Here is a 13,776-nt window from a genome sequence, read left to right on the forward strand (position 1 = left end):
AGATGGGGCTCATGAACCAAGGAGAACTTCCTCCAAAGGAAAATGGAAAAAGCATGGGATTTAGATGTTAACATGGAGCATACTCTGTGCTTCTGATTTAATAGTACAGAGATTTGTTTGTCTTAGTTAAATTTGACTGTCCCTGTTAATTGGGCTAGAGAAATGTAAATTAGTACCTTTTATGATTTTTTTTTTTACTGCTTTCAGATATAAAGAGAAATTGTTACCTTCTATTTTTATTTGCCTAACTTTGTTTTTGTTTTTTTTCTGTCTGTGCTTTGCAGAGGCTTTTTCCCTGACAAGATCTTTCAGTTTCTCTGTCATGTTAAAAACTTTCTGTCAACTCTTTTGAGTCAGAAAGAAGAAATTAAAGGAGATAAACGAAATTTCATGTTTTGCAGAGAACAGTAGTAATACTCCTAGTCCAGGCTAAGTTGGAGGAAAACATTGATTTTGAAACTTGTTTTCAATTGTCTTTTCCCAAATGATGGAAGATAGCTAATTATTCAGAATCATGACAAGTGCAGTACTAGGATTAACTACACTGGCCTTCCCAAAAGTCTACATGTATTTGACTTGATTAAATATGTTTGATCTTCAATAATATCATGTAACTGGCCTCAGCAGGTATAAGCTCATCTGGAGAATGAGCCTTTTATTCAAACTTGAGGTAAAATTAAGAGAAACATTTCAGAGCATGGTACAAAATCTTCATCCTTTCGTTTTTGGAAAATCATTGCCAGACTGTGAAGAAGGCTGTCACTTACATACTGTAATTCTGGAACAAATCTGTGAGGTTGAGTTCCTTAGAAAGGTGGTCTTTAAGATTCAGTAGTTTTAATTTTGAACTGAATTTTCACCACCCAGCATCGGATAAAACACGAGAAATTTAATTGTATCTGTTTGTTACTGGATAGTGTATAAAATCCTTATTGTTATGAAAAATAATACATTTTGTTTTATTCATTTGCTCAAGGAAATTCAAAATAATGACAGGTTTGCAAAATTTTGAAGAAGTTGTTTAATCTGAGTTGTATTTTCAAAATAATGCTTGAACAGAAAAGAAACATGCTGAATTGAACAAAATTCTCATGTGTTTCGTTTCCATTAGGGTTCTGTAAGCCACATGTCTACATGTAGTCCACATGAACGTTAAACATTTTCCTTTGTAACTACTTTAAAAATATTTTTTAAATTGAAATCATGCTTGATTCAGAAAGATGACTTGGATACTCCATATTAAGAAAGAAAAATGTTTTAAAATAGGTTAAAAGAGCTTTTGATTAGTCTTTATGCTATGGTAAAGGAAATAAAATTAATGAAATCTGGCCATTAGTTTTAAAAGCCTAAGAATTTGTATGATGCAGTTTCAGATTCACTTCTTGTATAGCTGATCCATTTTGGTTTCATTGCATATGAAAAATATTTGAAGCTGTTTAACTGGATTATTTAGTGCAAATGATCAAAGAAACTTTAATTTCTGCTTTCCATTAAGGATTTTTCTGTGCTGATTTGTGCTATATACCCACATGCATTTCATTTAAGTGAATCATGGACTTTATGCATATAATCTTCCCAGAATTCTTACTGTGTTAATCTTGAGTTCTTCATAAAGGTCATAATTTCTGTAAGATGAACCTATGCCAGTACGTTTTAAAACTCACACACTGTAACACTTCAGTGTGTTGCAGAAGTGGGAAATACACTTTTTTAGGATGGTGGTTATTCTGTCATATACACTCCCCTTTAATTTTGGCATATTCATTTGTACTGGATACTTTTATTATTTATGGGAATGCTTGCCTTCTAGAGTAAAACTCTTTATGTGCTGAAAGGAAATTAAGGAGGTTTGGCTCTTTTACTCCATTATTGCAATTAAGAATTTAGCATCATCTGTGCCAAAGGACAAAAGTGGTTCATTTGCCCTAGGGGAACAGGACAGTGATAAGATGATTTTTCGTCAAGGATCATTGGGTCGTAATTAAGTTACATTCATGGCTATTGCTTTTTGAAGGATGATTGGTAAATGACAGGCTTCATGTGCTTAGTACGGACAGTGTTCAGTAGGGTTTTTTCTCCCTCTGTCAGAAAATCCTGTTGAGCCTGATAATGTAAATGTGGCATTTTATTCTGAACAAAAGAGCAGGGAAATGAGCTATCTTGTCTAATCATTCAGTTGTTTAACACCGACTTCCAGTTTAGACTCAATTGGCTGGAAAGCACTTGACATGTGAAGTTAGTGCTGTTCCGAATGCATGTTTGAGTAAATTTTAAAGTAAGTGACAGCTAAATTGTACCTAGGGAAATTACAAAGCCTTCAACATAGTTAATTTTTTGGGGAGGATTAGTTGTAATTGCAACACCAGTCTCCTTGAAGATTCCTCATTTATAGATGATGAACAGAAAAAAAAAACATTTAGCTCTTTCAGGGACTGGTTCTCTTAACAGAATAATTTTTGCAAAGTCTGTGGTTTCTCCTGGAAAGATTTCTTTCCAGACTGAACATCAGCTTAAGATTTATAGAATAGTCGGTGTTTAAGAGTGCTAAGGTGTTTTTTCCCCCTTCTCCCTTGTTTTGAACTCTTTTTTTCCCCCCCAACAACCTTCTTTTCTCTAGTGATTTCAGATTTTGAGAGCTTTTCAGTCAGTAAGCTCTTTAGGTAAATTGCCACTTCACCAGCACTTTATGCATAATGTTGAAGCACTTTATTCCAATTAAAAAAATCAATATTTGTCATTTAAAATTTTGATTAAATTAAGTATACTCTCTGAATTGGAAGTTATTATGGGTAAGCAGACCAAGTTTAAAGCTATCGATAGGTAAATAGATAGTTATCATTGGTTCTAACAGTTCAAGTTTGTATGAAACACATTTGTGATTTTTAGTTTATTTATAAAGAAATTTGAGTTAGGAGGGCTTTGTTTTCTGGTATCGTTATAAAATCTTTCTTCCATTCTGCTTTTATTTCATCGGCTCGTAGAATTTTGATTAAAGTCATATTGAGTTAATTTGCATCAGTCACAAATACTTTTAAATGATTGCTTACTTTTTATTAGCATATATTTTATTTATGAAGATTACTTTATATCATTGAAATACTTGAGGGGTGTCTAGTTATTGAAAATATCATAGTGGATTTTCCTTAGAGATAATAGTATGTTAGAGTTGGTTTTCACTTAGTATTATTTGAGGTTTCTGAAAGCAGTGGCTAAATTTTTATTTCTATTTTAGTTTTAAATCAGTTCTAGTGTTTTAAATCAGTTCTAGTGTTTTAAATCATACAGAGAAAAGCAAAATCATTTTAGGATATAGAATTACACTGATTAATTAAATCTTCCCCCACGTTATGGGTGTAAAGTAGTTTCAACCTTTTTCCATTTGCTATTTTGCTGCACTTACTGATGTAATCCTGCCTAATACAAGTAATAGTCATGTGATGGTTTTCTCTGCTGGTGTGAAGCATTTGAGATGATGAACCTACTAGGCTCAAGTTCATAGAACCTCACATTAGAGTATTAGAACTGAGAGGAGAACCAAAGATCCTGGAGTTCAACTGTTGTGATAATCTACTTTTTATCATCACTTCTTGAAATGTGTCACATTGTTATAGCCAAGCTGTGTGTAGTACTTATTAATTAGGATTGAAATTCAAAAGTCCTATGAGTATACAACTATTTTAGCAATGTCAGTTTTAGATACTTTCTCATATTTTTAATTTCCGTAACCAGAATTTTCAGGCTTAAATGGGAAAGATTAATGATGACATCAAATTATATGAGGAATGGATATTTTTGTCTCTTTCTTAAAGTTACATGATCTAGCCAAACACAAGTGAGAATATAAATAGGAATTGAAAAGAAATGACTAGTCATTAGTTATTTCTATCATCAGTAGGTATGAAATGTTTCATTACAGACTTTTAATTCATTTTGTTGGCAACCTGGGATCAGTGACATTGTTATTTAAAATTACTAACAAATATATATGAATTATTTGCATTTTGCTATCCTTGTCTTTTCTGTTGTTGTTCTGAGTGTGTGTAATCTTCAGAAGCATATATTTGGAGACCAAAGACCTTATTAGTGTGTCTCTTTGATTGACCGAAGAGTTATTCATTCATTTATTGATAGCTTTGACCTAATATAGGGAAAATACAATTGAGATAGAATACTGTTCTAGTTTGGGAATTGACCTGAAAAAGCACATCATCCTGCCTTTTAAAAATCTGTTATGTGTTAGTTTTTCTTTTGAAAATATTTTGCTAGTTTTTCCCTTAAATGGAATTGTGGAAAGGTAATAACTGAACTTGTATCTGAAGCAAAGGAAAATACGGATTATATAAAGCTTTATATCATATGTGGTAGCTTCTGTAGCATTTCCCTTGTATGACAGTAATCTAGCCTGCAACATCTACTTGCAGTTTTGAAATTAACCTGTAATTTAGTCTTCACCCCAAATGACAAAAATTCAAATGACTCTGTGGGGTACCAGAAGATGCACTGTAAACAGGGCTCAGTAAGGGGATGAGGTGGAGTTCCATTCCGATCGGCTCATTTTCACTGTGTCAGTATTATTGCAGTAAAATTAACGCTTCTTCTTGGTATTGTACTTTTTTAGTACAGTTTAAAATCTTAATCTGGATAAAATAGTAATTCAGTCTAGGGCAACATAACATTTGTATAATGAACCAAAATGTTCGGGCTTCAGCGGAAAATTTTAACAGGCTTTTCTTCCTTTCAAAAACTGTTGCACATGTGAGAGAAATGTGTTTTCTCCGCAAAGATTATCACTGGCTGTACTTTTTGGTCCATACCTGTAACCATGTTTGTTTGTTTGTTTTCTAAGTACATTTAATACTTGCTTTTAAAAAATCTTTTAAGTTTATTTTTCCAAATTACATCACCTTATTAGGTTAAAGGAACAACATTGCTTTTTAATAGAGCATAATGTATAATTAGATGTACTCTGAAAGGGGAGTCCAGTGACCTGATGGCAGTGTCTTCCTAGTGGCCTTCGGCTAATCAGTCAATCTCTGCTGCTGCTGCTAAGTCACTTCAGTCGTGTCCGACTCTGTGCGACCCCATAGACGGTAGCCCAATCTCTGGATGCCTTAATTTCCTCATCTGTTTAAAAATAAAGGAAGGTGGCAGGTAGACATGGATCACAGTATCTAAACAGCTTTCCAAGGTCTTAATAACTTCTTATACTGTTGTTTCCCAAAGGATAACATAGGTTTTGAGGACCCACAGAATATATTTCCATATTCTTATGTAATAAATAACTTAATGAAAATATCTTTTTACTTTAATTAATTACACACCTACTATGAGTCCTGAAGTTATTTCCTCCTTATCTGGAAAGGCAGCAGTTTGAAAATTATGATGAGAAAGGTGAAAGTGCTTGAAAAGTTCTTGATGACCGTTGATGCACATTTAGTAAAGTTTCCCAAATCCCAAATTATTGAGAACCATAAACTTAAGTGGTTGGAAAAAATATTTGACAGTAGTCCTTGCTTTTAGAAATAATGCATTCTTATAGCAACTTCTAAATAATATGAGAAAATGCCTTCATCTTTTGGACTCTTTAAAAAGTGCCATTTAGCAAGTGAAATAATAAAAGGTGAAGCGGAGGAAGCGAGGAGCCACTAATGATGTCTGCTCTGAACATTGCTTTTTATATAAGGATTATTTCTTGTTTTGTTTATTCTTTTTTTCCGTTTTGGCTTTGTGGTAGTCTACTTAAGTAAAAGCTGCCTATGTACTTTTTGACTGGTCATTGTGTGTCTCTCAGTTAGATATATTTTTTTCATTGTTAATATTTTGTTGTTTCCAAGGGATGACTTACCTGCTGCTCTTGAAAGCGCCATTAACTGCTATGAAAAGTATAAAATCCTGCCAAGGATTCATGATGTCTTGTGTAAGCTGATAGAGAAAGGCGAGACTGAGCTAATTCAGAAAGGTTAGTCCTACCTTCTAATATCTTAGGGTTGTTAAGTCTTTTTTTTTCCTCCTCTTTCTTGCTTGTGTAATCTTGATGTGTTGCTGTGAGGAGAAAATTTAACAGGAAGACAAGCACATCCAGAGAAACTTTTGTTGCTCTTCTGAGTCAAAGAGAAAAATAATTAGGTAAAGTTTTTTAATATTACAGATGTCCTTGTTTTTAGTAACTGTTCATTTTGAAAAGTTGCCCTTTGTTATTTTTTTTTGCTCCACTTCTTGATGATCTGCCTTTGTGGGGATTTTCATCCTTATTCTCACCAGTGCTCTTTGAAGCTAGTCATAGGTGCTTAATGTCATAAATATATGCTGTTAGGTAAAGAATGTGACTGAAAATTGTTTCATATAGCTATAAGCTTTAAGTTATTCTGAATATTTAAAGTTTTCTGATATTTGTTCAGAATTCTTGAAGTGATACTCTATTACTCTGTATTTTTTCTTCTAATATATTTTCTTCTTTCCTCTCTAGCAATGGACTTTGTGAGCCAAGAACAGGGTGAAATGACTATGCTCTATGATCTCTTCTTTGCCTTCCTACAAACAGGAAATTACAAAGAGGCCAAGAAGATCATTGAGGTATGATGTTAACTACAGTATTCTAATTGTACAGCTATTTAGACTCTTAATTAGAATATATTTTAAAATTTTAACCTTTAATTACACTTTTTTTGATTCATGTTAATATAATTCAGTCCCAATAATGTGGGGTTGGAGGGAGGGACTCGGCCAGCTTCTTTATTGTATGTAATTACAGTTCAGAAAAGGCAGCCTGGTTGTATATTGAATTTGTTTCTTCACTTTGTTAAATTCACTGTTATATATCAAAATGACATTTGCATATTAAATCTTGGATTGTGGAACAATTAAATTAAACTGGCATTCCTGGGTGTAAAGTTGCTAATCCTCTTTGCCAAGGAATTCTTTGTTCTTGAAAGCAGTGGAATTTAATTTGCTGCAGACCATGCTCAGATTTATTTGTAATGCTTGTCTACAAGTTAATCAGCCAAACAAGTGCTGTCTGCAACTGTTTGGCATTTAATTTAAAATTTCTTCTTTTTTTTTTTTCACTGTGGTAAGCAGCTTATGGGAAATGGTAGGTGACAAACCTGGGCTATTTAGGATTAGTATATTTTATCTGGACTTGATTGAAATTTTGCTTACTGAAATTGATAAGTCAAAGGGCAACTATGAAGTTTGTCCAAATTGTGATTAATTTCACTATTAAAACAGTCCTGTGTCCCCTAAAAAAATCATTTCATAGAAGATGGACACATCATCTTAGATATTGCTTAATGTGTGTAAAATAAACTTGTGAATATATCAGTCATCATGTTTCTCTCAGATTTACCTTACTGCTTGCTATCCATGTTTTTTCCCAAAAGTGCTCATGATGGATGAGACATCAAGGTAGTATTTGGCCTCCTTGCTTTTATGTTGATGACTGCGTATAATGGATTTGAAAATATAGGCACATAACCCAGAAAATTATTAGTTTCTCTTGACATTTTTCAAAGAAGAGAAACGTCAAGCATGAAAAAGGACTGTGAAATTAATTCAGAACTTTCTTCTTTTTTCCTCTTTAATCCAGTCTGTCCTTCTAGCAGAGGGTACTGTCTAGTAGGGTGTACTGTCTCGGACAGGTGCTTTTGTAGCTCAGGTAGTTCATTTGTATTTTCTGGGAAATGGTATAAATTCTCTCACTTGAAAGTGCACAGTGTAGGTATCTGAAAATGAGGGGAGCTGTCTGCCTGTTGAGTTCTGCTGCTCTGTATGCATGTTATCAATATAGTAAGTCTCTGATCAGAGCAGAAATAAAACTCAGGTATTCAGACAATAGCGATTAGAGGTTCTACAGCAGGAAAGCAGGTGCCTCTCTTTTGTAATAAGCAAGACATAATAGGAAGAGCAAAAGGCTTAAGAGTGGGTTCTCCTTTTGTCATCTACTTCCTGTTGTGATAAAGAGTAAGTTGCTGCTGCTGCTAAGTCACTTCAGTCGTGTCCAACTCTGTGTGACCCCATAGACGGCAGCCCATCAGGCTCCCCTGTCCCTGGGATTCTCCAGGCAAGAACACTGGAGTGGGTTGCCATTTCCTTCTCCAATTTACTAAACCTTTTTAAGCTTCCTCATCTATAAAAGGGAATATAGTATCTTTCTTTAAGATTCAGTCACATAATTTAGTATGCAAAGCAGCTTGCATGTTTCTTGGATTAGTAATCAATAATATTAATTCTCTTTGCCCCTTAAAGGGAGAGACTCTTGTCTTCTTCACCCCACGTAATTCACAAAATTATGCTTAGTGTAAGGTGCGTTCTTGTCACATGAATAGGCAAGAGAAGGCTGCCTCTTAATTACTTAAAGTTTTGCCCGTGTACCCCAGTTCATTGAGTGTAATCATTTAGGAATGGCTGTATACTGATGGCAGAATTTTTATAGTGAAAGTGTACAAAACTGCTTAAAGGATAAAGAATAGCTTTACAGAATCCTGCAGTACCCTACAATATATGGAAATATTTGAGGCACATTTTTAGGGTTTTTTTGTTAATGGTTAGTTGGAGTTGAATTAAAGTAGGAACTTGAATTTTTTTTAAAACTTTTTATTTTGTGTTAGAGTATAGCCAGTTAGCAAACAGTGTTATCAGAGTTTCAGATGAACATCAAAGGGACTCAGCCATATATATACATAGATCCATTCTCCCTCAAATTCCCCCTCCCATCCAGGCTGCCACTTAACAGAGTGGCAGAGTTCCATGTGGTATTCAGTAGGTCCTTGCTGGTCACCCATTTTAAATATAGTTGTGTGTACATGTCCATCCCAAATTCCCTGACTATCCCTTTTCCCCATTCTTCCCCGCCACCCACTCCCAACAGCAACCATAAGCTTGTTCTTGAAGTCTGTGAGTCTGTTTCTGTTTTGTGAGTTCATTTGTATCATTTCTTTTTAGATTCCACATATAAGGGATGTCATAAGACGTTTTTCCTTCTGTCTGCCTGACTTCACTCAATATGGCACTCTCTAGGTCCATCCATGTTGCTGCAAATGGCAATTTTCATTCTTTTTTTTTTTTCCTAAAAGTCTTCAATGTTATTATAAAATTTCAATATGTATAAATGCCAATGATTTTATCTTTTTTTTAAAATTTTTATTGGAGGCTAATTATTTTACAATATTATATTGGTTGGTTTTGCCATACATTGACATGAATCTGCCCTGGGTGCACATGAGTTCCCCCTCCCAAACCCCCCTCCCACCTCCCTCCTCCCCTTATCCTCCCTCTGGGTCATCCCCACATACGAGCCCCGAGCATCCTGTAACATGCGCCGACCCTGAACTGGCGATTCGTTTCACATATGATAATATGCATGTTTCAGTGCCATTCTCCCAAACCATCCCACCCTCCCCCTCTCCCACAGTTTTCATTCTTTTTAATCACTGAGTAATATTCCATTGTATATATGTTCCACATCTTCTCTATCCGTTCCTCTGTCGATGGACATTTAGGTTGCTTCCATGTCTTTGCTATTGTAAGCAGTGCTGCAGTGAACACTGGGGTGCATGTATCCATTCGGATCGTGTTTTTCTTCAGATACATACCCAGGAGTGGGATTGCATGGTCATTTGGTAACTCGGTTTTTATCTTTCTAAGGAACCTCCATACTGTTCTTCATAGTTACTGTACCAATTTCCATTCTTACCAGCAATGTAGGAGGGGGAACTCGATTTTTTGACTGTTAAAATTCAAGGCCTGGAGTTCTCCTTTGTGATTTTCTAAGGATTATTGAAAATCTTAAAAGTAATGAATATTAATAAACTAGGACAGTACCAGCGTATGAAAGAACATAATAAATACTGAACAACATTTTTATCATTCCCCAAAATGCAACAGTGTGTTATCCAAGGGTAGATTCACTCGGGTTGAATTTCCAAAGCAAAATATACAGTAAAGCTTCCTTATATCCTAAGCACTGTGGGAGACAAGATAAGCCAGTCAGCCAGTCATAAAAATGCTCTCATTAAGTGAAGACCCAGACAAGGTTTGGTGTATTATATGACCTGTGTTTTTTAAATGAGCTGGTTTACATGTATCATAAATGTATTATGTTTTAACATAGTTTTATATTTCTAACCATTGTTTATTGCAGGAGAATAGAATTATAGCTGGTATTTTGCTATATACTTTTCTATATTTTCTTGAGTTTTCAGTAATGATATATATATATATTCTTATTCTATATATATTCAGAAAGAGTGTTGTTTTCCTCTGAAAGAAAGACTAAGGGAGAGAAAAGTAAATCAGACCTAGATTGATCCTCAAGGAATTAATGCGAAGCTTCTTGAACACAAGATTAATACATGAAGATAACATCTGTATTAGACTGACAACTGTTAACGGCTATAAGAAAAATATAAATGGTTTTGAGAGTTCAAGAGAGAAACTTATTCTTAATGTAGGAAATTAGATGACTTTATCGATAATGGGGTTTAGGGTGTGGATTGATGGATGTGGTAGTACCCTTCACATTTGGGGTTTGGATGGGGTTGGAAGTGTATTAAAGGTATTAGAGGTAGAACAAAGAAGTAGAAAAGGGAAATTGCTAAATAGTTCCTTTTTTCCTCCAACTTCATTGAGATATTAGTAGCACTTAACATTGTATAACTTTAAGGTGTACACTCTGTTGTTTGATACATATTACAAAGTGATTACCATAGTAGTGTTATCCCTTTCTGTGGTGAGAACATTTAAGATCTGTTCTTAACAACATTCAAATATTTGAGAATGTGTGTGTACATAAGCTATATTATTAGGTTTAATTGTGATGTTGTGCGTTAGATCCCCAGAACCTATTCATTTTAGAACTGAAAGTTGGTACTGTTTGACCAGCATCTCCCTGTTTCCCCCACCCCCAAGACCCTGGCAACCACCATTATATGCCCTGGTTTTAGGAGTTTGGCTTTTTTAGGTTTCACACATAAGTGATAATCATAAAGTCTTCCCCTTTTTCTGACTTATTTCCTTAGCATGATGCTGTCATGGTCCGTCTGTGTTGTCGCAAATGGCAGGACTTCTCTGTGTGTGAGTGTATGTGTGTGTTATGTGTCTGACACAATTTTCAATGTACAGATCTTTCATAGCCTTGGTTAAATTTATTCCTAGGGTTGGTTTGGTTTTTTTAATCATTTTGATAATCTTGTGAGTTAGGATTGTTTCAGTTTTTTTTTTCAGATATTTTGTTCCTAGTGGATAGCAGTCAAACTGACTTCTTTATGTTTATTTTGTATCCTGCAACTTTACTGAATCCATTGATCAGTTCTAATAGGTTTTTTGGTGGTGTCTTTAGTATTTTCTACATATAAGATCTTGTCATCTGCAAACAAAGCCAGTTTTATTTTTTTCCTGATTTCCTAAATAAATCTTTCATCCTGGGGTATAGGATTTATAAGAAATACTTTGTAAGGGTAGGTTGTTCCCAGAGACCCTTCAGTATCTGAATAAGCAGGCTGAGTTCATTCAGAAGACAGTGAACTCTCAGCAATGTTAGAAAGAAGTTTATACTAGCAGAAGGGTGTGTGATAGATGAAAGGAGGTTTGGGACAGTAAGATTAATAGGATCTGAATTAGGATAGTGGTTGTGGGGATTTTCAAGACACTTTACTCGGTCATTTTAAATGATATGTAATAGTAGATATCTCAATGCTAGTGACCTTAATTAGCAGAAAGTATGGTGGAGATTGGGAAGGATTGAAGGCAGGAGGAGAAGGGGACAACAGAGGATGAGATGGTTGGATGGCATCACCGACTTGATGGACGTGAGTTTGAGCAAGCTCTGGGAGTTGGTGATGGACCGGGAAGCCCGGTGTGCTGCAGTCCATGGGGTTGCAAAGAGTTGGACACATCTGAGCTACTGAACTGACTGATGGTGAATTAAGGGCTTCTCAGGAATGGCAAGCCACTCCAGTACTATTGCCTAGAAAATCCCATGGATGGAGGAGCCTGGTAGGCTGCAGTCCGTGGGGTCGCTAAGGGTCGGACACGACTGAGCGACTTCACTTTCACTTTTCACTTTCCACTTGCACACATTGGAGAAGGAAATGGCAACCCACTCCAGTGTTCTTGCCTGGAGAATCCCAGGGACAGGGGAGCCTGGTGGGCTTCCGTCTATGGTGTCACACAGAGTCGGACACGACTGAAGTGACTTAGCAGCAGCAGCAGCAGGTGGCTCACTGGTAAAGAATCTGGCTGCCAAGCAGGAGACATGGGAAGATCCACTGGAGAATGAAATGACCATCCACTCCTGTATTCTTGCCTGGGAAATCCCATGGACAGAGGAGCCTGGCAGGCTATGAGTTGGACATGACTGAGCAACCAAACAATAGTGATGAATTAACAGAGGCATAAGATCATCTAAGCTTTGACTTGAGATCCATTGAGCTCTAACTTAGATCTGAAAACTTCACCTCCCGTTATGAAACCTTATAACGTTGGCATTGGCATATTTCGTCACTTAAAACTGGATCAAGTCCTTTAACTAAGGTGGTTGATAAAATTTGCGTGGTTTCTAAAATTTGCGTGGCTTCCCAGTGTGATCAGTTTCCCCTCCATTTCTCTCTTCCCTTTCTTCCTTCTATAAACAGTTATGGATCACATAAGATAGACTTTAGAAAGATGAAAGTGCACATAATTGTTTTATTGTAACAGAACATGCTGTTAAGTATCTATTTCAAGACTAGATACATCTTTTTGAGGAAGTTATGTTTGGGATGAGAACTAGAGGATGAACTAGGAGCAAGGCACGTAATGAGTGGAAGCAAAAACATCTCACTTAGAGGACACTACCTGTGCAAAGGCCCCAGAGCAGGACAGGACTTGTCTTCTCTCTCCGTGTGCTTTCTCTTAAGGCTCTATCGGACAGCACTGCTAAGACCATATCTAGAGTGTCTGGGACAGTGTTAAACACTGAATGTTAGCTTTATGCTCTGCTTTCTCTGTGATGTTCTTTCTTGTGTTGAAGTCAAACGCTTTTCTCTCTTCTTCCGTCTCATCCTCTGTAGGCTGACTGTCCCTAGTTCCTTCCAGTATTCTTCTGGCACATTCTGGAATGCAGTGTACAACTGGGGAAATGTTCACAAATTATTTTTGTAAACTTATATAATAATATCAGATAAATACACTTTGTGTGTTGTGGTTTGTCTTCCCAGTGATGATGGTCAACCTGATTGTTCTCCCTGTGTATGCCGTGTTGTGCTTAGTCATTTCAGTTGTGTCCAGTTCTTTGCAGCCCCCATGGACTGTAGCCCACAAGGTTCCTCTGTCCATGGGGATTCTCCAGGCAAGAATATAGGAGTCGGTTGCCATTCCCTTTTCCAGGGGATCCTCTCGACCCAGGGATCGCAGGTCTCCTACATTGCAGGTGGATTCTTTACCGTCTTGAACCACCAGGGAAGCCCATGAATACTGGAGTGGGTAGCCTGTCCCTTCTCTAGGGGATCTTTCTAACCCAGGAATCAAACTGGGATCTTCTGCATTGCAGGCGGGTTCTTTACCAGCTGAGCTACCAGGGAAACCCTTCCCCTATGTATAGATTCAAGTAAAGCTTAACATATGTTACTGTTTAAAATACACCAAGTTTATTAAGACTCACTGTCAGTGCCACTACTCATCTAGTCATCTTTGTAGGTTTTCTGTCCTTTATTCAATGCTTATTTCTTTTGTATATACTTGAAATTGAGTCATATAGCTTACATAATACTTTTTTCACCCTGCATCACTGTCTCTGCTTTC

The 13,776-nt window shown here is 36.2% G+C and overlaps 1 protein-coding gene across 1 annotated transcript in view; it reads left to right on the top strand.

The window, feature by feature from the left end:
• LRPPRC (leucine rich pentatricopeptide repeat containing) overlaps positions 1–13,776 on the top strand; it is a 102,603-nt gene that overhangs the window by 47,158 nt on the left and 41,669 nt on the right. Inside the window, exons 24-25 of the mRNA XM_055399100.2 lie at positions 5,835–5,959; positions 6,467–6,573. Of these exons, the coding sequence (XP_055255075.2) occupies positions 5,835–5,959; positions 6,467–6,573 (232 nt within the window). The remainder of the gene's footprint in view (positions 1–5,834; positions 5,960–6,466; positions 6,574–13,776) is intronic.

The sequence above is a fragment of the Moschus berezovskii genome, chromosome 11 (assembly GCF_049115385.1).
Source record: "Moschus berezovskii isolate FMDL1 chromosome 11, NW_MosBer_1.0, whole genome shotgun sequence".
In the NCBI taxonomy this organism is placed as follows: Eukaryota; Metazoa; Chordata; class Mammalia; order Artiodactyla; family Moschidae; genus Moschus; species Moschus berezovskii.